At 46.1% G+C, this 25,871-nt stretch overlaps 1 protein-coding gene across 1 annotated transcript in view; it reads left to right on the forward strand.

Annotated features, from left to right (window-relative positions):
• LOC144504903 (ALK tyrosine kinase receptor-like) overlaps positions 1 to 25,871 on the forward strand; it is a 304,540-nt gene that overhangs the window by 235,931 nt on the left and 42,738 nt on the right. The window contains 4 exon segments of the mRNA XM_078230651.1: positions 1,256 to 1,320; positions 4,966 to 5,102; positions 6,783 to 6,824; positions 9,913 to 9,931. Coding sequence (XP_078086777.1) covers positions 1,256 to 1,320; positions 4,966 to 5,102; positions 6,783 to 6,824; positions 9,913 to 9,931 — 263 coding nt within the window.

A 25,871-nucleotide genomic window follows, 5' to 3' on the forward strand; every position in this document is an offset into this window, starting at 1 on the left:
CACGTCAGCGGGATTCTCTCGTCCCGCTGCAGTGAACAGAGATCGGGCTGAGCGCCAAATTCTCCGTCCTCGCTCGCAGATGTTGTCTGCCCAGCCGAGCATTTCCAGCATTCTCTGTTTTTAATTTGACGATTTCCAGCATCTTAACAACATTTTGCTTTTGTATAAGTGATCTCATGGCACAGCAAGCCCTATTGAGAAATTTTTGGTAAATAAATTTTCGGACTGGAGGCAGGTTGCTAGCGGAGTGCCACAGGGATCAGTGCTTGGTCTTCTGCTCTTTGTGATTTTTATTAATGACTTGGAGGAGGGGGCTGAAGGGTGGATCAGTAAATTTGCTGATGACACCAAGATTGGTGGAGTGGTGGATGAGGTGGAGGGGTGTTGTAGACTGCAAAGAGACATAGATAGGATGCAACGCTGGGCTGAAAATGGCAAATGGAGTTTAACCCTGATAAATGTGAGGTGATTCATTTTGGTAGGTCTAATTTAAATGTGGATTACAGAGTCAAAGGTAGGGTTCTGAAGACTGTGGAGGAACAGAGAGATCTTGGGGTCCATATCCACAGATCTATAAAGGTTGCCACTCAAGTGGATAGAGCTGTGAAGAAGGCCTATAGTGTGTTAGCTTTTATTAACAGGGGGTTGGAGTTTAAGAGCCGTGGGGTTATGCTGCAACTGTACAGGACATTGGTGAGACCACATTTGGAATATTGTGTGCAGTTCTGGTCACCTCATTATAAGAAGGATGTGGAAGCATTGGAGAGAGTGCAGAGGAGATTTACCAGGATGCTGCCTGGTTTGGAGGGTAGGTCTTATGAGGAATGGTTGAGGGAGCTAGGGCTGTTCTCTCTGGAGCGGAGAAGAGGTTTATAAAATGATGAAGGGGATAGATAGAGTGAACGTTCAAAGACTATTTCCTCGGGTGGATGGAGCTATTACAAGGGGGCATAACTATAGGGTTCGTGGTGGGAGATATAGGAAGGATATCAGAGGTAGGTTCTTTACGCAGAGAGTGGTTGGGGTGTGGAATGGACTGCCTGCAGTGATAGTGGAGTCAGACACTTTAGGAACATTTAAGCGGTTATTGGATAGGCACATGGAGCACGCCAGGATGATAGGGAGTGGGATAGCTTGATCTTGGTTTCAGATAAAGCTCAGCACAACATTGTGGGCCGAAGGGCCTGTTCTGTGGTGTACTGTTCTATGTTCTATGTTCTATGAATCACTGCTCCTCATTTTCTATTCCCTGTAGACATTGCCGGAGGTGTGTTCTGAACAGGATGAGTTGGATTTCCTAATGGAAGCCTTGATAATTAGGTAAGATTGTTTTAACAGATTGTCAAAGGACATCTTGCTAAACACCATTAGAAGTCACAACTTCACTTCATCTTGCCTTATTTTTTATTTTTCCTCATCCCATCTCATTCGTGTTCAAAAATCTATCTATTGTTGCCTTAAAAACATTCAACGAGGTTGAACAGTAAAGGAATTACAGGTTATGGTGAGCGGGTGGGTAAGTGGAGCTGAGTCCACAAAAAGAATGGCGAAGCAGGCTCGAGGGGTGGGCTGCCATCGGTGGGACCAGAACTTTTAGTTTTAGGTGTGCCTCAGGGATCAGTGCTGGGTCCAGTGTTATTTGTCATTTATATTAATGATTTGGATGAGAATATAGGGGGCATGGTTAGTAAGTTTGCAGATGACACCAAGATTGGTGGCATAGTGGACAGTGAAGAAAGTTATCTCCGATTGCAACGGGATCTTGATCAATTAGGCCAGTGGGCTGATGAATGGCAGATGGAGTTTAATTTAGACAAATGCGGGGTGATGCATTTTGGTAGATTGAACCAGGGCAGGCCTTACTCAGTTAATGGTAGGGCGTTGGGGAGAGTTACAGAACAAAGAGATCTCGGGGTACATGTTCATAGCTCCTTGAAAGTGGAGTCACAGCTGGACAGATGGTGAAGAAGGCATTCGGCAAGCTTGGTTTCATAGGTCAGAACATTGAATACAGGAGCTGGGACGTCTTGATGAAGTTGTACAAGACATTGGTAAGGCCACACTTCGAATACTGTGTGCAGTTCTGGTCACACCATTGTAGAAAGGATATTATTAAACTAGAAAGAGTGCAGAAAATATTTACCAGGATGCTCCAGGACTTGATGGTTTGAGTTATAAGGAGAGGCTGAATAGACTGGGACTTTTTTCTCTGGAGTGTCGGAGGCTGAGGGGTGACCTTATAGAGGTCTATAAAATAATGAAGGGCATAGATAAGGTAGATCGTCAATATATTTTCCCAAAGGTAGGGGAGTCTAAAACTAGAAGGCATAGGTTTAAGGTGAGAGGGGAGAGATACAAAAGTGTCCAGAGGGGCAATTTTTTCACACAGAGGGTGGTGAGTGTCTGGATCAAGCTGCCAGAGGTAGTAGTAGAGGCGGGTACAATTTTGTCTTTTAAAAAGCATTTAGATGGGAAAGAAGTCAAAGTGAAAAGAGGAAGGTGAAGTTAAGTATTTCTGTTTTAAAGTTTAGGTGATCATGTTAATTTTGTTTTCTTATAGTAATGTATAAGAGGTAAGCTAAGATGTTTAATTAGTGGTGTTTGCTTTGTCTGATTCTAATAGTAGTAAAATCATTTGTTTAATCTGTAGACTCTTATGGCTTCATTCTTTCAGTAAATAACGGGGATTTTGAACTTCTCTTTACAAGTAAACAGTCTCTACTGGGATCATATCATTGGCTTCAACAACACTTGTTGTGGTCTTGGTTGAGAGCAGTAACTTCTTTTGAGAAGAAAAGAAAGCTGAAATCCCAGTTTTTTACTGAAAGACTGAAGCCACTAAGATTCCAGGGTTTGAAACAAAATAATTTTTACTGTACAAACTAAGTATTATCTTGGTAACCACATATACTCTAAAACACAGAATTAAGATCAGTTTAAACATGAATTCACAGGCAAATATTGTTCCACCAAAAAATATAAATTACACATTAAATGGCAGATACAAGTAAGACAGATCTTACAAAATGGCTCAGCAGTCCATTCAGCGTCTATGGTATCAATCTCAGTCGCAAAGTATTTCAAAACTCTTGATCTTCTTCATAAAGAATTTCAGTTCCTTTTCTTCTGGGACATAGCCCGGATCCCCAGCCATTAGCAGCACAAAACCAATCATGTTCCATGGGCATGGCCTTCAACAAAAATGGTACACATCAGCAGGGCATCCACCACTCTATTCACAATGGACTGGATGGTGCAGATCCAGCAATGTTATCTTCCAGACACAGCCTGTAGCAACTATATATTTGCCAATTCTCAGCTTCTGCATCTAGCCTCGGCACAGTGGCACAGTGATTAGCACTGCTGCCTCACAGCACCAGGGACCCGGATTCGATTCCCGGCTTGGGTCACTGTCTGTGCGGAGTTTGCATGTTCTTCCCGTGTCTGCGTGGGTTTCCTCTGGGTGCTCTGGTTTCCTCTCACAGTCTGAAAGACGTGCTGGTTGGGTGCATTGGCCATGCTGAATTCTCCCTCAGTGTACACGAACAGGCGCCAAAGTGTAGCTACGAGAGAATTTCACAGTAACTTCATTGCTGTGTTAATGTAAGCCTTACTTATGATTAATAAATAAACTTTAGCCCCTGTCTTCTTCAGCCTGCCTGTACTTCACCACTGGGATCATCATCTGACGGTTCCATATTCTTTTCCATAATTTCAACTAGTTTCCGTCACTCCTGAAGTTTTGATTTAAGTTTAAAGTTTACTTATTAGTGTCACAAGTAGGCTTACATTAACACAGCAATGAAGTTACTGTGAAAATACCCTAGTTGCCACACTCCGGCACCTGTTCGGGTACACTGAGGGAGAATTTACCATGGCCAATGCACCTAACCAGCACGTCTATTGGACCATGGAAGGAAACCAGAGCACCCGGGGGAAACCCGCGCAAACACGGGGAGAATGTTCAGACTTCGCACAGACAGTGACCCAAGCAGGGAATCGTACCTGGATCCCTGCCCCTGTGCCACCGTGCCGCCCGTCAGAGATCCATTTAAGACCAGCATGTCTGACTCACTAAGCCATGCGCTTTCTTATTTACCCCAACCCCAGCCTGCTTTTGCAATCATCACCCATTCTTAGCTTTTCAAGGGTCAGTTTCCCAGCCCCATCCCTGGTCCATTACTTTGAGGCTACATAAAAACTGAGCTTCTGAAACACCAATGCAATTGATCACATCCTACAATGTATGGTGTGGTCAGCACTGGAGATGACTGGCAAGCAGAGGTTGACAACTAATATCATATAAAACATCCTTGCAGATTCTCAAAGCCAGGGACTTATCTAATTTCTAGGAAAACAACAATATTCTGAGTTCCTAGAATATTTGTTCCCTCTTTCCATTGAAGTTTTGCCAACTTAGAGTCATAGGATCCCTACATTACAGAAAAGAGGCCATTTGGCCCATCGAGTCTATACTGACCGCAATCCCACCCAGGCCCTATTCCCGTAACTCCACACATTTACCCTGCTATTCCCCCTGACATTAGGGGCAATTTATCATGGCTAATCAAGCTAACCCGCACATCTTTGGAGTGTGGGAGGAAACCGGAGCACCCGGGGTGGGAAACCCACGTAGACACGGGGAGAATGTGCAAACTCCACACAGACAGTGACCCGAGGCTGGAATTGAACCCGGGTCCCTGGCACTGTGAGGCAGTTGCTCTAAGCCACCGTGCCGCCCATATGATCTTCCCTCACTAAGTTTTGTTTTATCTGGAATTCTGAGAGTCTCTGAAATTGCAATAAACATAAACTTTAACAGGATTGAGGCTCTTATTTTCTCTGAATCCCCCCTGGGCTGCTTGATATTGGTCATTGTGGATCCTCTTGTACATTGTCACATAATGAAATTATTAATGGTTTTCTCCGAAATGGTAAATGTATCCTTTTCTCAAACCGTTCCAGCAAATTCTGCCACCAGAACATAGTGCGATGTATTGGAGTGAGCCTGCAGGCCCTTCCTCGCTTCATTCTATTGGAGCTGATGGCAGGTGGAGACATGAAATCCTTCCTTCGAGAGTATCGGCCTAAACCGGTAAGAAGTGACCATTCTTCGATAGCAACCTGATATGCTAACGCATAATCCTCACAGATTTCTTTTATTTATTCGTGAGACACGGGCATTCCTGGCTTGCTTGCCCATCCCTAGTTGCCCTGGTTCAGAGAGTCAACCACATTGCTGTGGCTCTGGAGTCACATGTAGGCCAGATGAGGTAAGGACGGCAACTTTCCTTCCCTGAAGGACATTACTGAACCAGATGGGTTTTTCTGACAATCGACAATGGTTTCATGGTCATTAGTAGATTCTTAATTCCAGGTATTTTTATTGAATTCAAATTCCACCCTCTGCCATGGCGGGATTCGAACCTGGGTCTCCAGAACATTAGCTGGCTTGTCCAGCCCTCGTTGCTCTTGGAGGGCAGTTGCGAGTCAACCATGTTGCTGTGGCTCTGGAATTCCATGTAGGCCGGAACAGGGAAGGACAGCAGATTTCCTTCCCTGCAGGACATTAGTGAACCAGATGGGTTTTTCCAACAATCGACAATGGTTTCATGGTCATCAGTAGATTCTTAATTCCAGAACATTTTTATTGAATTCTAACTCCATCATCTGCTGCGGTGGGATTCGAACCCAGGTGTCCAGAACATTATCTGAGTTTCTGGATTAATAGTCTAGCGATAATACCAGTTGGCCACTGCCTCCCCTACTCCATTTGATTTGTTTAGTCTGATTCACTTGGAGTGAGAATTTCCCATAACGTTTGACCAATTGACCTATCTTAATGTTCTGAACCCTTGTACTTTAATCGGGGCTTGCAACTGGTCCATGTTAATGCTAGATAAAGCTGGCATTGTCGTTGGCTGCAGCTCCTTTCACTGTCACAGGATCCTACGCCCCACCTCACCAACACGCAATTTATAGTCCACATCAGAATGACCACTTATGAGGTGTCCATTGATGCACAAAGGATCCCTTTTTAGGCTCACATTAGGCTGATTCATTGCCAGATTGCACAGATTAAACGTCAGCATTTAACCTGATGCTTTTTTTAGACCATGCTGGCAAAATGCCAAGTTTCTGAATTCCTGTAGCTGTGATTGAGGATAAACCCTAGTTGTTTTAAAATGAAATCCCGCAGATTTATATCATTTATTGACTAGTTAATGCGCTAATGCAGGCACTGCCATTTGAAGTATAACTAACACTTGTTACAATGTATTGGTTGTCAGTCTATGTAACGCTGATTGAAACTAGATGACAAAGTGGAGGATTGGAAAAGGTACCACGTTATATTCATACCCTGGCATCATGGCATTCAAAACACTAAACAGCAAAATAATGAAATGTTTCATTGATGATTAGGCTTGTATCATTATTGCCTGCCTAAAGCGACACAACTCACCTAATTGCAAAGTTTAGTTTTAAGCAATTCAATCTGTCACTGACTGGAGAACGTATTTGGCAAAGCTATCAAGCGGCTGCTTATATAATTAGCACTTGCCTTCTTTCACTGAACTCATTTGATGACTGGTGATAATCAGAGCTGAGACATTAACCAACAATGATGACAGACCCATTTTAATTGTGACTCCTACTCCTTCCTGCACATCTCTTGCCTCCCCCAATGTTCTCGATGGTGGTGGCGGGGGCAGGTGTGTGGGGGGGGTGGGGTGGGTCGAGAGCTAGGGGCTATTGTTTAAGGATACAGGGCGGCACGGTAGCACAGTGGTTAGCACTGCTGCTTCACAGCTCCAGGGACCTGGGTTCGATTCCCGGCTTGGGTCACTGTCTGTGTGAAGTTTGCACATTCTCCTCGTGTCTGCGTGGGTTTCCTCCGGGAGCTCCGGTTTCCTCCCACAGTCCAAAGATGTGCGGGTTAGGTTGATTGGCCATGCTGAAATTGCCCTTAGTGTCCTGAGATGCATAGGTTAGAGGGATTAGTGGATAAATATGTAGGGATATGGGGGTAGGGCCTGGGTGGGATTGTGGTCGGTGCAGACTCGATGGGGTTTCTATGTGGGGTTTCTATGATGATTCTATGATAAACCTTTTAGGAGTGAGGTGAGGAGAAATTTCTTAACCCAGAGGGCGGTGAGTGTGTGGAATTCACTACCACAGAATGTAATTGGGGACAAAATTGTTGCGTGATTTCAAGAAGAAATTAGATAGAGCTCTTGAGGCTAAAGGGATCAAGGGATATGGGGGGAAGGTGGGAATTTGATCATCAGCCATGATCATAATGAATGGTGGAGCAGGCTCGAAGGGCCGAATGGCCTCCTCCTGCTTCTAGTTTCTATGTTTTTATGTTTTCTCAGCCCCTTCAAACTCTCTAAACTGCATTTTCTGAGGGGGGAGTGAAAAGTCCATGGTAAACCCACCAAATTTTAAATGCCTTTCCCACAACAACAACACGCTGCAAGCGGCCTAAGCAAGCTGATGGTGGGAACTTTTGCCCCTCTGTCCTGCCCTTGAGTAATGCTGGCACATCTGATTGGTTTACAGCTCATGCAGTCCCAGCAGTGCCAGACCTCAGTTGTGTGTGCTGATGGAACTGCAAGGAAGCTCATGGTGACCAAACCCAGCCAAGTCCTCGGCTCCTTGGGCGGGTAAGGAACAGGCTTTCTGAGGAATAGGGGAGAGGGGGGGGGGCAGATTTGTGGGGCTAGGCCATGAGGCACAAAGGGGGGTATGATGTTAGGTGGGGTAGAAAGGAATTCCCCACCCCCCCTCCCCCGAGAGGATGTATCTCCCACTTCACGACTTTTCAACAACTTGGGGGAAAGAACTGCCTTCTCATTCTTACCTGCCTTTCACTGCCCAGCAAAGGAGGCTGAGTGAAATCAATAGAAGGGAAATTGAACTGGGACATCTATCAGGCAATAATTCACTACCAGCTGTTCCATATTCCTGCCAAAGATGAATTTCACCACGGTAACTGGTATAGCAGTTATGGAATGGATCCTGTTCCACGTGGGAACTCCAAGAGACACCTTGCTTTTTGAAAAGCCTCAGTGAAAGAGTTTGGGCCCTATTTTACCATTTCGATTCTAAATGTTGGGTGGACTTGAAACTGGGAGTGTTTCAGATCTGACTTTTAGACCCGTTCTCAGGCGCCTCCATACGCACTCCGCCTGCAAAAATATCAACGATTCTGAATCGCGCTGTAGAAGCCTGTGGGCGGGGCTTATCATGCCCGAAACGCTGCAGCTCCGATCGGAGCCTTCAACTGCGCATGTGCAGTTAAAAAAAATGATAGAATGACGCTCCCCTGCCACATCGCTCCCAGGCCGGATAATGCCTCCCCCTGGCCCCCACATTGCCCCACCCCCACAGCATTATTGACCCCCTTATCCTCATACCCACCCGCCACCCAGACCGATCGTGGGCCCCTCACCCCCTTTCCCCCCACTGATCTCAGGCAGAGTGGCAGCAGACCCACCTTCCCCCCTCCTCCACCGAATCCAGAATGAATGCATTGATTGAGAAGTGATGCAGGAAGGAGGGTTTCAGATTCTTATGTCATTAGGACCAGTTCGAGGGGGGAGGGTCACCTGTTCCAGATAAATGGGTTACAACTGAATAAAGTCGGGGAAAATGTTTTTTACCTGTTGGGGAAAATTTAAATTAGTATGACAGGGAGAGGGGAACCAGAAAATAGCACAAACATTCACTCCCTCCACCACTGATGAACAGTGGCAGCCATGTGTACCATCTACAAGATGCACTGCAGGAACTCACCAAGGTTCCTTAGGCAGCACCTTCCAAACCTACAAGCTCCACCATCTAGAAGGACAAGAGCAGCAGATACCTGGAAACACCACCACCTGGAGGTTCCCCTCCAAGTCACTCACCATCCTGGCTTGGAAATATATCGTCATTCCTTCATTATCACTGGGTCAGAATCACAGATCCCTACAGCACAGAAAGAGGCCATTTGGCCCATCGAGCCTGCAACAAGAACAATCCCATCCAGGCCCTATCGCCGTAACCCCACATATTTACCCTGCTAATCTCTATAACACCAAGGGCGAATTGAACATGGCCAATCAACCTTTGGAGTGTTGGGAGGAAACCGGGGCACCCGGAGGAAACCCACGCAGACACGGGGAGAACGTGCAAACTCCACACAATTACCCGAGGCCAGCATTGAACCCGTCCCTGGCACTGTGAGGCAGCAGTGCTAACCACTGTGCCACCCTATGACCAATCCTGGAAACTCCCTTCCTAACAGCACTGTGAGTGTACTTACGCCTGCAGCGATTCAAGGAAGCCACCACCTTCTGAAGGGCAAGTAGGGATGGGCAGTAAATGCTGACCTAGCCAGCGACACCCACATCCTGTAAGTGAAATTAAAAAAAGGAACAAGAATTATATCAGAAAACGGAGACATTAGCAGCAATAAAATAGAAGCTTCCTCAAAAATGCAGCGAACAAATAAAGAAAATAGCAATATTTTGCTCTCTTGTTGGATGTGGGCATCACTGGCAAGAACAGCATTTCTTTCCCATCTTTGACCTGATCCATTTAAGAGTCAACATATATAGGCCAGAGCAGGTAAGAAGCCAGAGCTCCTTCCCTCAAAGACATTACTGAACCAGATGGGTTTTTCCGACAATGGTTTCTGTTTTTGAAGAAAAGCAAAATTCTGCAGATGCTGAAAATCTGAAATAAGAGCAGAAAACACTGTGTAAACTCAGCAAGTGTGGCAACATCTGTGGAGAGAGAAACATAGTGAGTACATCAGTATCCGTGTGTATTGTTGGTGAGTTGCTGGCGCTAATTGCTACATGGGATCGTGGCTCAGAACAGGAAGCAATGGGTGGTGGCAGATGGATTTATTTTTTGGACCAGGATGTGGTTGGCAGCGATTGTTCACAAAGGGTCAGTTTTGGATCAGCTTTTATAAATGGCACAGACTCAGGTGTAACATTATCAAGTTTCCAGACGAAATTAAACTTGGCAGAACAGTCGATCACGGTGCAACAAGTTATAAGCGCCACGATGACTCAGGCAAGATGGAGATTATGGGCAGAAATGTGGCAGATGGAGTTCAATGTGGGAAAGTCTGAAACGATGCACTTTGGGATGATTGATTTGGAAAGACGGTTCAATCTAGAGGGACAATTTTAAATAGTGTAAGTGAGTAAAGAGGTCTTGGCATCCCAGTACACAATTCCTGAAGGAAGCAGCCTAATGGATGGATTAGTAAATTTGCGGATGACACTAAAGTCGGTGGAGTTGTAGACAGTGCGGAGGGAAGTGGCAGGTTACAGAGGGACATAGATAAGGCGTAGAGTTCTGGTTGCCATATTATAGGAAAGATGTGGAAGTGTTGGAAAGGGTGCAGAGGAGATTTACCAGGATGTTGCCTGGTATGGTGGGAAAATCGTATGAGGAAAGGCTGAGGGGCTTGAGGTTGTTTTCGTTAGAGAGAAGAAGGTTAAGAGGTGACTTAATAGAGACATACAAGATGATCAGAGGATTAGATAGGGTGGATAGTGAGAGCCTTTTTCCTCGGATGGTGTTGGCTAGCACGAGGGGACATAGCTTTAAATTGAGGGGTGCGAGATATAGGACAGATGTTAGAGGTAGGTTCTTTACTCAGAGAGTAGTAAGGGCGTGGAATGCCCTGCCTGCAGCAGTGGTGGACTCGTCAACGTTGAGAGCGTTCAAGTGGTTATTGGATAAACATATGGATGATATTGGAATAGTGTAGATTAGAGGGGCTTTAGATTGGTACCACTGGTCGGCGCAACATCGAGGGCCGAAGGGCCTGTACTGCACTCTATTGTTCTATGTTCTAATGTGATAAGGTGGTTAAAAAGAATTTGGTTTACTTGCATTAATAGATAAAGATGTAAAATATTATAGAAGAACAACAGTGGTTAGGGCGGCACAGCGGCACAGTGGTTAGCATTGCTGCCTCACAGTGCCAGGGACCCGGGTTCAATTCCAGCCTCGGGTGACTGTCAGTGTGGAGTTTGCATGTTCTCCCCATATCTGCGTGGGTTTCCTCCGGGTGCTCCGGTTTCCTCCCACAGTCCAAAGCTGTGCAGGTTAGGTTGATTGTTAAATTGCCTTTAGTGTCGGGGGATTAGCAGGGTGCATACGTGGGGTTACAGGAATAATGCCTGGATGGGATTCTGTCGGTGCAGACCCGATGGGCCAAATGGCCTTCTTCTGCACTGGAGGGATTCTATGATCCAATAATCTGCTGGACATTTCTAAAGCCCCAGTTGAAGTGTTGGGCAATTATTGACACTACATTTCAGGAGAGATGCAAAGGTCTTAGAAAAGATGCAGCAGAGGTTTGCCATGATGTTAAAAAAGGATGAGGGACTTCCATTGTAAAGAGGGGGAGGAAAAGTTGGAACTCTTCTCCTTAGAGCAGTGAAGGATAAACAGTGACACCGTGGATGCTTTCAAGATGGCGGGAGATTTTGGCAGAGAAAAGTTTTAAAAGTATTCCCCCAGACGAGTGTGCCAATATCTAATGGCCATGGACTCCAAACCATTGGGAAAAGATGTGAAGGAGAGTTGAGGAGAATTTATTTTCACCCAGAGGGGTGGAATATTCAATCTGTAAAAGTGGTGGAAACTGATTCTATAATTCATTTTGAAAGGGAGTTGGATAGGTGTAAGGGGGAGGCAGTGGCATAGTGGTTGTCACTGGACTAGTCATCCAGAGACCCAAATAATGCTTTGGGGACCTGGGTTTGAATCCCAACAGAGCAGGTGGTGGAATTTGAATTCAACAAAAATCTGAAAATTAAAAGATGACCATGAAACCATTGTTGATTATCATAAAACTAATCTGATTCAGTAATGCCCTTAAGGGAAGGTAATTTGACGTCCTTACCTAGTCCATATAGAATCATAGAAACCCTACAGTGCAGAAGGAGGCCATTCAGCTCATCAAGTCTATACCGACAACAATCCCACCCAAGCCCTACCCCCTAATCCCACATATTTACCCCACTAATCCCTCTAACCTACGCACCCCAGACACTAAGGGGCAATTTAGCATGGCCAAAGCACCTAACCCGCAAATCTTTGGACTGTGAGAGGAAACCGGTGCACCCGGAGGAAACCTACGCAGACATGGGGAGAATGTGCAAACTCCACACAGACAGTGAACCCGGGATCCTGGCACTGTGAGGCAGCAGTGCTAACCACTGTGCCACCATGCCACATGTATTAGCATATAGTGAAAAGTATTGTTTCTTGCACACTATACAGACAAAGCATACCGTTCATAGAGAAGGAAATGAGAGTTTAGAATTTAATGTTACAGTCATAGCTAGGGTGTAGAGAAAGATCAACTTAATGCAAGATAGGTCCATTCAAACATCTGGTGGCAGCAGGGAAGAAGCTGTTCTTGAGTCGGTTGGTACGTGACCTCAGACTTTTGCATCTTTTTCCCAACGAAGAAAGGTGGAAGAGAGATTGACTGGGGTGCGTGGGGTCCTTAATTATGCCGGCTGCTTTGCCAAGGCAGTGGGAAGTGTAGACAGAGTCAATGGATGGGAGGCTGGTTTGCGTGATGGATTGAGCTGCATTCACGAGCTTTTGTAGTTTCTTTCGGTCTTGGGCACAGCAAGAGCCATACCAAGCTGTGATACAACCAGAAAGAATGCTTTCTATGGTGCATCTGTAAAGGTTGGTGAGAGTCATAGCTGACATGCCAAATTTCTTTAATCTGCTGAGAAGATAGAGGCATTGGTGGGCTTTCTTAACTATAGTGTCAGCATGGAGGGACCAGGACAGGTTGTTAGTGATCTGGACATCTAAATATGATCCTCCCACAGTAAAGAAAGGATAGAAATGCAATGAATTATATCATTGGAGAGGTAGGTGTAGGAGGTGGGGCAGAATAGTACAGAAATAGGTCAAAGCAAAAGAGCGATTGACAAAGATGTCAAGGACATGAGACAAAGGGGCTGTTAATGGTGCCATTAAGGACTGAAGGGTCTTAATAGCAGCAAAGGTAAGAGAGCAAAGGATATTATTAAACTAGAAAGAGTGCAGAAAAGATTTACTGGGATGCTACCAGGGCTTGATGGTTTGAGTTATAAGGAGATGCTGGATAGACTGGGACTTTTTTCTCTGAAGCATAGGAGGCTGAGGGGTGGTCTTTTAGAGGTCTATAAAATAATGAGGGGCACAGATCAGCTAGATAGTCAATATCTTTTCCCAAAGGTAGGGGAGTCTAAAACTGGAGGACAAAGGTTTAAAGTGAGAGGGAAGAGATACAAAAGTGTCCAGAGGGCAATTTTTTCACACAGAGGGTGGGGAGTGTCTGGAACAAGCTGCCAGAGGCAGTAGCAGAGGCGGGTACAATTTTGTCTTTTAAAAAGCATTTAGATAGTTACATGGGTACGATGGGTATAGAGGGATATGGGCCAAATGCGGGCAATTGGGATTAGCTTAGGGGTTTAAAAAAAGGGTGGCATGGACAAGTTGGGCCGAAGGGCCTGTTTCCATGCTGTAAACCTCTATGACTCTATGACTCTTTGACTCTAAATGTGTTAATAAGAGAACTAAGGTCAGTGCTCAGTGGAAGCAAAGCTGAACAACAAGAGACAAGTGGCCATGTGGGGGTGGGGTAGGGGTGTGTTGGGTCAAGCCAAGGGAACAGAGGAATGAAAATCAAATTGAGGAGAGGCAAACTAGAAGAGGAAATCTTTTAGTTGTTTGAGTTACCATGGCCTTCCAGTCCTTTTGAGCTTGAAGAGGGAGCTCACGCATGATGATGATTGGGAAAGACCAACTCTTCAGTAACCTGACTGCAGAAGCTGAAGTCACAGCGCTTAATTCTGAAGTTTATTCATAAATGGTTAAGTATGGTTCTAAATTATTTCGCTATTTGAGTCCAAATAGTAAGTAAGTAACTAAGTTACGGTTATAAACTTACATTTTAAATGATTGGACTCATTATGAAGGGGAGAGACGAAATTGACCCCTATAAATGCATACTGTGGTGAAAGGCGCTGAGGTAAATGCCGTGATTAAGGTTGTGAATTTAATTCTCCTTTCCTTTTATTACTGACATTGTGACACATTTATACTGTCGTTGCCATTCCAAGATGGTGTGCCAAGTCTGACAGTGTTTGACCTGGAGGAATATTGATTTTGTGATGAGAAGAATATGGATTTTTTAACATAAATCCTGAAGATATCTTGATTCAAATTAAATTTGTAGGTATATTGGACACATGATGTATGTCCCTGTGTTATATTGGGGTAGATCTTGAATTTGTCCAATGGTGTAAAATAGCAAGCTCACCTTCCTTTTTATATTTCTCCCGATTAAAGTTAACTATCGTTTATCTAGCTAGTTTCTATTTCTAGTTTTATTTTATTTCTTAGTAAAGCTGGTCTGAAGGAGCCTGAGATAAAATGTCTGTAAATATCTTTCTGTCCATCGGTCAGAGAGGACAAGGATAATTGGGTTACGACTGACCAGTGGCAGTGGATCACTAGTCAGCCGTAACCCAGAATAACCCCCTTGGAAAATGGCACGGGGGGGGCAATAATGCACCTGCATTCGGCAAGAGAATAGAAAAAACAGACTTTCAATGGTGAGAACTCATTTTCCGATTTTTGTTTCCCCTGTCTATCCGCCGGTGATGTAACGAAGGTGGGAACCTTATTTAAATGCATTTAAATAAATTTAAATGTAGTTAAAGGGCTTCCCCGCCATCTGTTTCCCCCCCGCCACTCCTCAGTAAAGAACTGCCCCTTCGCCAATGAGGTTTACAACAGATATTGAAAAACAGGAAGCAGTTGACGGACGGCGTTGGGGGGGTTGCCCCAGTGCTTATGTGTGTGGGGTGTTTCCCCGGTGTTTGTGTAGGGAGGGAGATTGCCCCAGTGCTTGTGTGAGAGGTGGGGAGCGATGGGGTTCGCCCAGTTGCTTGTGGAAGAGGTGGCCCCCCTATGTGGGGGATAGTGTTGTTTTATCACAGATCACGACACCCTTTCAAAATGGCTGCCCTGAACTCTATGGTGCCAGCTCTATCAGGAGCCCGTCCCACCAGCATGACGGCAGAAACCACGCCCCCAGATTTTCTGTGCTCAGAGTGCCAGTAATTCTGGCAAGAAACCTCGGCTGTGCATCTCAAGAGCTCCACGCCGGTTTTCCTGCCCCAAAACTCTGATTCTAACTTCCGCCCACAAATAAGTCCCAACAGGCCACTACCGCTTCTGTCATGGTTTGTAAGAAGTCAAACCCCGGCCTGCCTCTTATAAGGTCAACCTCATCAAGCAGAGCCAGAAATGGGGGACCCCCTATTATACTGACAGGTCCTGCTAGCCTGAATCATATCCAGTGGCAGATATGTCGAATAACTTACAGGCCATTCTGCCCAATCAATCCATGCTGGTACCAATGCTCCACTCAAGCCTATCCCATCTAATCTCATCTAAAACTATCATTGGAACCCTTCTCCCTCATAGGCTTGGACAGATTTCCCTTCAGTACATCTTTGTTTAACCAGTCCCCTCTGTTATTAATTAATTAAAATTGGGAGTAATGAACAATGACTTCACATTGTTACCATTCTTTGGGTGAAGGTGTTTCGTCTGAATTCCCAATTGGAATTCTTGGTGACTATCTTGCCCTGATGGCCTCTGGTTTCACTCTTCCCCACAAGAGGAAACATTCCCCCTGGGGTGGCATGGTGGCACAGTGGTTAGCATTGCTGCCTCACAGCGTTAGGGATCCGGGTATAATTCCAGCCTTGGGTGACTGCATGTGTGGAGTTTGTACATTCGCCCCGTGTCTGCATGGATTTCCTCTGGGTGCACCGGTTTCCTCCCACAGTCCAAAGATGTGCGGGTTAGGTGTATTGGCAAGGCTAATTTGCCCCTTAGTGTCAGGGGGACTAGCTGGGTTAAATGCATGGGGTCATGGGGTTAGGGCCTGGGTAGGATTGTGGTTGGTGCAGACTCAACGGGCTGGATGGCCTCTTTCTTCACTGTAGGGATTCTATGACACTCTAGTAACACTCAGGCAAAGACATTTTTCAAATTGGCCTCCTTGTCCATGAGACCAAATACATCTGATAGAGGTTTGGGTGGGACAGGGGGGAACTGAGCAACCTTCTCCCTTAAAGGCTGGTGAGTGCTGTGATTTCGGGACATGTGAGGCAAACGAGAGGTGGACATGAACCCATTGCAGCACTTAGAATCATTGAATCCTACAGTGCAGAAGGAAGCCATTTGGCCCATCGATTCTGGACCGACCACAATCTCACCAAGGCTCAATCCCCATAACCTCATAACCCCATACATTTACCCTAGCTAGTCCCCCTGACACTAAGGAGCAATTTAGCATGGCCAATCCACCTAACCTGCACATCTTTGGAGTGTGGGAGGAAACCGGAGCACCCGGAGGAAACCCACACAGACACGTGGAGAATGCGCAGACTCCACACTGGACAGTGACCCAAGCCGGGAATCGAACTCGTGTCCCTGACGCTGTGAGGCAGCAGTGCTAACCACTGTGCCACCGTGCCGCCCTTGCACTTTGTCAGTCAGCACTGGAGATTATTGATGGCTGTCACACTGGCTGGCATTGGCTCCCACACAATTTTATGGCCCTTTTGTTTCCAGGACAATTATCTTCAGTAAACAGGTTATTGTACATTTGGGCGCAGAGATCACCCAGAAGGTTTTTCAATATTTCAATTCATTGGAACTGTGGCCTTGTTTTTAATGCAGTTCTTTACACTGGGCACAAGAAAGAGAGAGCTTGGAGAAGAGCCAAGTTGAAACAATTGATGGCAGCTTAAGTTGAATCAAATCTCATCTGAAGACCAGAATAGGCTGTTCAACTTTTAAGTCTAAGTAAATTGCTGGAAGCAAACAGCAGCATTATATCATGAGTATAACATGAAGGTTAGAATTAGCACAGAGAAAATCAGAACGTGCTACAAATACTCATTATATCTTCAAAAAAAAGTCATATTCTTTAAACTTCTGCAGTTTGTTTCTCTCTCCACTGATGCTGCCAATCCTGCTGAATATTTCCATCACTTTCTGTTTTTCTTTCCGATTTCCAGCATCAGCGGTAGTTAGCTTTTATCTTAGAGTTAAAGTTTATTTATTAGTGTCACAAGTAGGCTTACATTAACACTGCAATGAAGTTACTGTAGTAGCCACATTCCGGCGCCTGTTCGGGTAAACTGAGGGAGAATTTAGCACGGCCAACGTACCTAAACAGCACGTCTTTCGGACTGTGGGTAGAAACCGGAGCACCCACACAGACACGGGGAAAACGTGCAGACTCCACACAGACTGTGACCCAAACTGGGAATCGAACCCTGGCGTTGTGAGGCAACAGTGCTAACCACCGTGCCACCCAGCTAGCAAACCAGCAGCAAAGAGTAAGTTTTGCCTCTTTAGAAGTGCTTTAGAAGAAGGTTGCAGGCCCAGCGGCGCATCAGGAGTTCAGGGAAGAAAGGGGATACCACAAGCACAAAGAGGAGGAAATGCGAGCACCTGGCAGGCGCTATACAAATTCTACACAGAACAAAAAACGGAAAGCCGCATTGGCAGGCATTGAATTGGTGCAAAACTGTCCATCAGCAGCACATCCAACTGGTCGTGTTGGAGTTTCACAAGTGCAGGGAATTGAGGAGCAGGTGGGAAGCATTTGGCCCACGCTCATCAATTTGCAGGCAATTCATTGAGCCAAACAATTAGCCTGCACACTGTGTGAACTCTGGCTGGAACAGCCAAGAGTAACACACAGGGATGGTGCGAGGGGAAGCTGAATGTTACAGATACGATAATGTGAGACTCTAACCATCAAGGTGCTGCCCAACCAGAGAAAGTATATGAGAATGGTCAATGTGTTTTGCCCTTGGACAGGATTTCAACTCATCAGAGAGGGCGGGACTGGGTATGGACAGCCGCGTGAACCAGCATCTTGAATGGTGCGACAGGAGTCAGAAGTGACAAGGTATCCGTACTGTGTAACTAGCCAATTAAACATATCGGTGATAAAAGCAAAATACTGCGGATGCTGGAATCTGAAACACAAACAGAAAATCTCAGCAGGTCTGACAGCCCCTGGGGAGAGAGAATATCAGTGAGCTTGTTATCAGGTCTGGGTTTGATGCACTGTCATAATCAAGGGATGGAAGAGGAAGTGGAGACACAACAGTAAGTGACAGAGGCAAGATACAGTGTGGAAGGACGATGGCTGAGGGATGGTCCTCATTCACAGACACTGTTCTTCATGAGAAGAAATATTTGTCATGCCTGCACCTTTAACAAGGGCTTAAAGGAGAGGGGTTGAGATTGCGGCGGGTATTAATGTGGGGTTCAGGCAGATTCGACACTCCAATGCCAAAGAAGGAAGGGCAAAATTAGAAATGTCATGAAGTTTCCTCTGAGCTTGGTCCAATCAATGATGAGGAGCAACATCTGCCAGAGCAGTTGCAGACCCCTAGGCAAATGGGATGAAGGGGTGAGCAAGGAGGAGCAGAATGGCCCGAGGGTCCCGACCTAACACGAGCTTCACCAGTGCCCTCCATCCCTCATTTTCCATTCTCTGCAATTTCATCAAAATGGGGCGGCAAGGTGACACCGTGGTTAGCACTGCTGCCTCAGAGCGCCAGGGACCCGGGTTTGATTCCTGGCTTGGGTCACTGTCTGTGTGGAGTTTGCATGTTCTCCCCGTGTCTGTGTGGGTTTCCTCCGGGTGCTCCGGTTTTGTCCCACAGTCTGAAAGACGTGTTGGTTAGGTGCATTGACCCGAACAGGCGCCAGACTGTGGCGACTAGGGGAATTTCACGGTAACTTAATTGCAGTGTTAATGTAAGCTTTAATTGTGACTAATAAATAAACTTTAAAATGACATAGACAGAAGTCAGCCTTCGTGCAACAATTTTCCCAGCACTGTTTCTGATTATTTCACTATTATTTACATCATAAACACTCAAGTCATCCAGAAAAAGTGATGGCCCAGGTTGACAGCCACTCCTATGAGGTGCTCCCCCTGTGGATGAGGAGAAGGTGGATGTGGACTACTCATGAGTGCCTTTTGGGAGGGGCGGGGGAGTGACAAGGGTGGCTATCTGCCTTGGCACAGGGGTGCTGAGGTGGTGGGGGGAGGTGTCTGGGGAATCGCCAATAGCTGGTGTCCCAGCAACACTACATGGGAAGCCTTTGTCACAGACATTAGTCCATAGATGCTTCATCTATTGGAGGAGCCGTGGGGAAGGACGATGAGGATGGAGCCTCATGAGGAGTGGTCCCCTTATCACCGTGTGTCTCCTCCTCAGCCCTTCTCATGGTGCCTTTGAGAACAAGAGAGAACCACCAGCTCACACCTGCTCCATCCTTCATTACACCATTGGCACTGCTGACTGGTCAATGTTGCTGAGTCCGGAATGCATGCTGTACATGTCAGTGCAACCATTCCTCCATCTACTCTGAGTGATGCCACATTTGGCGCGACAAGAGTTTGGTCACTCTCTCAATGAAGGAGCTCACACAGCCAAAGAGGATGGTCAGTGTGGAGCACATAACGTGAATGGACTCCGCTATTCACCACAGAGCCTCAGGTAATTTCACAGTGCCACAGTGGTTAGCACTGCTGCCCCACAGCGCCAGGGACCCAGGTTCGATTTCTGGCTCGGGTCACTGTCTGTGTGAAGTCTGCACGTTCTCCTCGTGTCTGCGTGGGTTTCCTCCGGGTGCTCCGGTTTCTTCCCACAGTCTGAAAGACGTGCTGGTTAGGTGCATTAGCCATGCTAAATTCCCCCTCAGTGTACCCGAACAGGCGCCGGAGTGTGGCAACTGGGCAATTTTCACAGTAACTTCATTGCAGTGTTAATGTAAGCCTACTTGTGACACTAATAAATAAATAAATAATAACATTTCACGATCTGGGCACGCACACTGTTTCTCTGGGTGGAGCAGTTTTGTGACTCCTGGGGCACTGCATCCCTATCCTGCTGTACAGAGCTGTATCTTTGCTATATCCTCCCAGGGGCACTGGCCACAGCTGACTCTGCCTCTCCCAAATCCTCCACCTCTGGAGTGACATGTGCTTCGCTCTGTGCCACTGTCTCTAATAAAGTGCAAGTGGCAGGAAAGCTGAGGTGGTTTTGGATAAGCTGCATTTGTATTGTTAAATACTAGAAAGAAGGTATGGATTTAAGTGGGTTTAATTTAGTGTTTCTATGCTAGCAGAGTAAAACTCTAGTTAGTTTCATGTTAAGCAAAGGTGTCTATATGTATGGGGGCTTTGGTTTTAATTCAAACTGTGTGTCTATCGTGCTTAGAGAGGTTTTGACATGAAAAGTAAATAAGGTTGGAGAAGGAAAGAGATGTTGTTTTGCAAACCAGAGGCACCTTTAGGATAGGAAGACTTTTTTGATTGTGTTAAATCATAGCAGCTAGTGACAGGAAGCTGGGAGGTGAGCAGCTATCAGCTTTGCTCAAAGAAAAGCCATACAATGGAGTAACGGTTAAGAAAGCTGGTGCCAAGAAATCTAAAGAACAGCTAGTTAAAGCAACTTCAGAAACAAAGAGATGATTCCAGGAAATCTAAAGTGAAAAGAACAGAGGAAATTGGAAACTAGAAAAGGGTACTCTTCATTTAAGCCACAGGCAGAACTGAAAAGGAGCTAGTTAGTGAAAAGTTAGAAGGATATCGAAAGTGATTCTAAGGTTTGCGAAATCTTACTACAGCTTGTGAGACATTAGGTGAAATAATTGTGGAGCAACCGGCGGCTGGACTTTGGAGTTTGTGTCGAAGCATTCAAGACAAAAGGAATCCTGAAAGGTCAGTTGGAAAACCTGGAAATGAATTCTTGGTGAAAACAGCTGATCATAGAATAGGAGCATCGTTACCAGCATGGATTAGTTGGGCTGAATGGCCTGTAAATTATTCAACATATCTGCAACTGGAAATGATTCAGGCTAGCAGGACCTGTCGGGTTCAATGAAAAAAACAGGAGGACATTACACGAGGAACACCTGGCATTCCTAAAAATGAAGTGTCAACCAGTGAAGCTACAACACAAGACTACTTGTGTGCCAAGCAACATAAGCTGCAAGTAATAGAGAGAGAGACAAGCAATTCCACAACCAATGGTTCAGACGTGAGCTCTTCAGTCCTGCCACATCCAGTCGTCAGTGGCGGCGGACATTTAAACAACTCCACGGATGAGGAGGAAGCTCCACCAATATCCCCACCCTCAATGATGGAGGAGCCCAGCACATCAGTGCAAACAATAAGGCTGAAGTATTTACACCAATCTTCAGCCAGAAATGCTGACTAGATGATACACCTCGGTCTCCTCCAGAGATCCCTGAGTTCACAGATGTCAGTCTTCAGCCAATTCTAATCACTCCACATGATATCAAGAAATAGTCGAAGGCACCGGATACTGCAAAGTCTATGGGCCCTGGCAATATTTCAGCAACAGTACTGAACACTTGTGCTCCAGAACTTCTCACACCTCAAGTCAAACTGTCCCAGTATAGCTACAACACTGGCATCTACCCGGCATTGTGGAAAATTGCCCAGGTATGTCCTGTACACAAAAAGCAGGACAAATTCAGCCCAGCCAATCAAGGCCCCATCAGTCTGCTCTCGATCATCAGTAAAGTGATGGAAGCGGGTCATCAATAACCTGCTCACTGATGCTCAGTTTGGGTTCAGTCAGGATCATTCAACTCCTGACCTCATTACAGCCTTGGTTCAAATATTGACAAAAGAGCTGCATTCCAGGGGTGAGATGAAAGTGACTGCACTTGGCATCAGGGCAGCATTTGACCGAGTGTGGCATCGAGGAGTCCTAGCAATGCTGGAGTCAATGGTATTCAGGGGGAAAACCCTCTGCTGGTTGGAATCATACCAGGTACAAAGGAAGGATACTGAAGCAGTCCATGTCCAAGTGCAGCAAGATCTAGATAATATCCAAGCTTGAACTGAGAAGTGACAAGCAACATTTGTGCCACGCAAGTGCCGGGCAATCACCATCTCCAAGAAAATAGAGTGAAACCACCGCACCTTGACATTCAATTGCATTATCATCGCTGAGTTCCCCACTATCAACATCCTGGGGCTGCTATTGACCATAAAATGAACTTGACTAGCCATATGAATACTGTGGCTACAAGACCACGTCAAAGGCTAGGAATCCTCAGGCGATTAACTCACCTCCTGACTCCCCAAAGCTTGGCCAAGGCACAAGTCAGGAGTGTGATGGAATACTCGCCACTTGCTTGGATGAGTGCAGCTCCAACAACACTCAACCTGAACCCCATCCAGGGCAAAAGAGCCCGCTTGGTTGCTACCCCTTCCACAAACATTCTCTCCCTCCACCACCAATGAACAGTGGCAGCAGTGTGTACTATCTACAAAATACACTCTAGTAACTCATCAACCCTCCTTAAATAGCACCTTCCAAACCCATGACTGCTACTATCTGGAAGGGCTGCAGATACACGGGAACACCACAACCTAGAAATTCCTCTCCAACTCACATACCATCCTGACTTGGAACTATATCACCGTACCTTCAGTGGCGCTGGGTCAAAATCCTGGAACTTCCTCCTTAACAGCATTGTGGGTGTACCATACCAAATAGACTGGAATTGCTCAAGAAGGCAGCTCACCACCACCCTTCTCCATGGTAATTAGGGATGGGCAATAAATTATGGCCTTGCCAGCAACACCCTTATCCTATAAATGAATTAAAAAAAATATTTGATGTTAGCACAAGGAGTAAATTGCAAGAAGAAGATTCAAACACGGAGGAAGCGAGGTGACATGGTGGGCGTAGGTTAGCTTCCAGGACGAGTGTATGTAAAGTAGTGCATAGTAAAAACCCACATATTGGCTGTAGGATCGAATTCATAAAGCCAGTGGCTTCTTAGAGGCAGAGAAATGAGAGAGCAGAACTACCATAAGGAACAGAAGCCACAAGATGATGCCGGATGCTCAATCGAACCAGCACTGATATCCATCTAATTCTAACCCGATCCCCTTGACATTGAAATTCCGAAAGAACTGTGAGACCTGGATGGGGAGATAATGAAATATTCACAGGATAATCTGTAATGAAGATCAATGCAATCATTCATGCTGAGCCGAGTTGACAAAATGTAACGTCTGCCAGGCCTCAGGACAAGCACCATCAGGCAGATCACCGTTCAATAGTATATTAAAAACAAGCTGATAAACCGTCTCACTCATAACCAGGTCACAAATAGCTGTTGCCCAATAATGGTGGGAAGTATTGAGAAACAGTCAATTATCATTCCCTGATCATTTTTGTTTTATTCCAGTAAGCAAGTGGCCCCATATGCTGAGCAAATGTCCCTGTCTTCAACTGCGCAAGAAAACCCCACCCCCCGACCACCTCCACCATGGTGCTAATAACTGGAGAGGCAACTCTCCCCAAAAAGACCAGAAAAGGATTAACCGCTAAAGCTGGTGGAAGGCTGATGGGTAGATACTAAGTGGGTGATCATACCGGCTGTTCGCTGCAGCGAAGTCGGAGAATTTGGCGCCCAGCCAAATGTCTGTCGGGATGGGAAAATCCCACCAGTGTGAACGGTGATAAGATTCCGGCCTAAGTCAAAAAAGAAAGAAAGTTTATTTATTAGTCACACGTAAGACTTACATAAACACTGCAGTGAAGTTACTGTGAAATTCTTCTCGTCGCCACAGTCCGGCACCTGTTCGGGTCAATGCACCCTAACCAGCACGTCTTTCAGACTGTGGGAGGAAACCGGAGCACCCGGAGGAAACCCACGCAGACACGGGGAGAATGTGTAAACTCCGCACAGGCAGTGACCCGAGCTGGGAATTGAACCCGGGTTCCTGGCGCTGTGAGGCAGCAGTGCTAACCACTGTGCAGCAGGCAGATGAATATCTTAGGGAGATTTTGCTCCTACAACTGTGGTCGGAACATCATCCGAGCAAAATGAGCAGCAAAGGAATATAGCAAACAAAACTGAAAGCACAAGCTCCTGAATTTTTTTTATTTGTGGGATATGGGCGTCATTGGCTGGGCCAACATTTATTGCCAATCCCTGATTGTCCATGAACCGAGTGGCTTGCTCGGTCACTTCACAGGGCATTTAAGAGTGAGACACAAGGCTGTGGCTCTTGAGTCACACGTAGGCCAGACCAGGTGGCAGATTTCCTTCTGTAAAGAACATTGGTAAACCAGATGGGTTTTTATGACAATCGATGGATGATAGTTTCATGCACACCATTAAAATTTTAATTGAGTTCAAATTTCACCATCTGTCATGTTGAGATTCGAAAGCGGATTGCCAGAGCGTTACCCTGACTCTCTGGATTGCTCATCAAGTGAAAGTACTAGTGCACCACCACCTCCCTACGTCGGAAGCAATGACCCTTTCCTCCCCATTCCCCACCCCAACAACCCTATCCGATGCAAGGTTTACCAATATCACCCGGTGTGTTGTAAGTCATAAGACTTCATAAACCAACTCAAAACTTCCCTCCTTATTGAAAACACATAGAATCATTGAATCCCTACAGTGCAGAAGGAGGCCATTCAGCCCATCGAGTCTGCACTGACCATAATCCCACCCAGGCCCATCCCCATAACCCCGTGCATTTGCCCTAGCTTGTACTCCTGACACTAAGGGGCAATTTAGCATGGCCAATCCACCTAACCCGTATATCTTTGGACTGTGGGAGGAAACCAGAGCACCCGGAGGAAACCCACGCAGACACAGGGAGAACGTGCAAACTCCACACAGACAGTGACCCAAGCCGGGAATCGATCCTGGGTCCCTGGCGCTGTGAGGCAGCAGTGCTAACCACTGTGCCACATGGCAGCACCTGTCTAACCTCCTGCCCCTTTCCCTCATTTAAACACTCTGTTTTGCCATTACATTCAAACGCTTTACCCACTGGCTGTTCATCACTTTCCACTTTAACCTCCAATGGCTGCTTCTTATGTATTACCCTCTCTAGCTCAATTTTCCCTTTCACAATAACTCTCACCCCCGACTCCCCTCCATCCACCCCGACCGGCCCCCTAACTACATTACCCACCTCCCCAACCCTTGTTGGCCTGATGTCTCAAGTCTTATTACCCCAAGCATTAGATCTGAATTCCCTTTATTTGGTACTGCTCTGACCCACTGTTTGCCTTCAGTACCTCCACATCCCACCCTTCTGCCCCATATTTTACTTATCTTTCCTGCTGCCCAATGATGGCTGAATTTTCCCAGCTCACCCCCTTTACTGGACCAACAATTTCCCCCAAGCAGAGATGCAGTTCATTGAACAGTCTTCCATTCTGCTTCTCTTTCGCCCTTACATCCCATTTCCTGATCTCTTCCCTCCTGCCTCCCTCTTTCCCGTCAACCCCTCGCTTTGCTGCTCCATTCTCTCCCCACCCTCTTCTCCAGCCTCCCCCTCCCCTTCTTTACTTGCCATGCTCCCTACAACTCTCCCTCTTGCCCCACCTTTACCCTGACCCTGCAAAGAATAAATAAATCTTGCCCCATCAAGTGGGATCGACTAATGATCTTTAAAACATTGCAGGGCGCAACATTCTAATTGCGTTACAGTGTGAGTCAGATGCCCAACAGTGAGAGAAACGCACACAGAGAGGCCAGAGGGACTGTGGAAGAGGCACGTCTAGTTGGAAATGGAGGGAGGGGAGTAACAACAGGGGGCTGGAATTAAAACTAGATTTGTCACAGTTAAAAATGATTTGATTACCTAACAGAGACCTACAAAGCCAGTTGGGCAGCATAGTGGTTAGTACTGCTGCCTCACAGCGCCAGGGTCC

This window comes from Mustelus asterias, chromosome 15 (assembly GCF_964213995.1).
Source record: "Mustelus asterias chromosome 15, sMusAst1.hap1.1, whole genome shotgun sequence".
NCBI classification, from domain to species: Eukaryota; Metazoa; Chordata; class Chondrichthyes; order Carcharhiniformes; family Triakidae; genus Mustelus; species Mustelus asterias.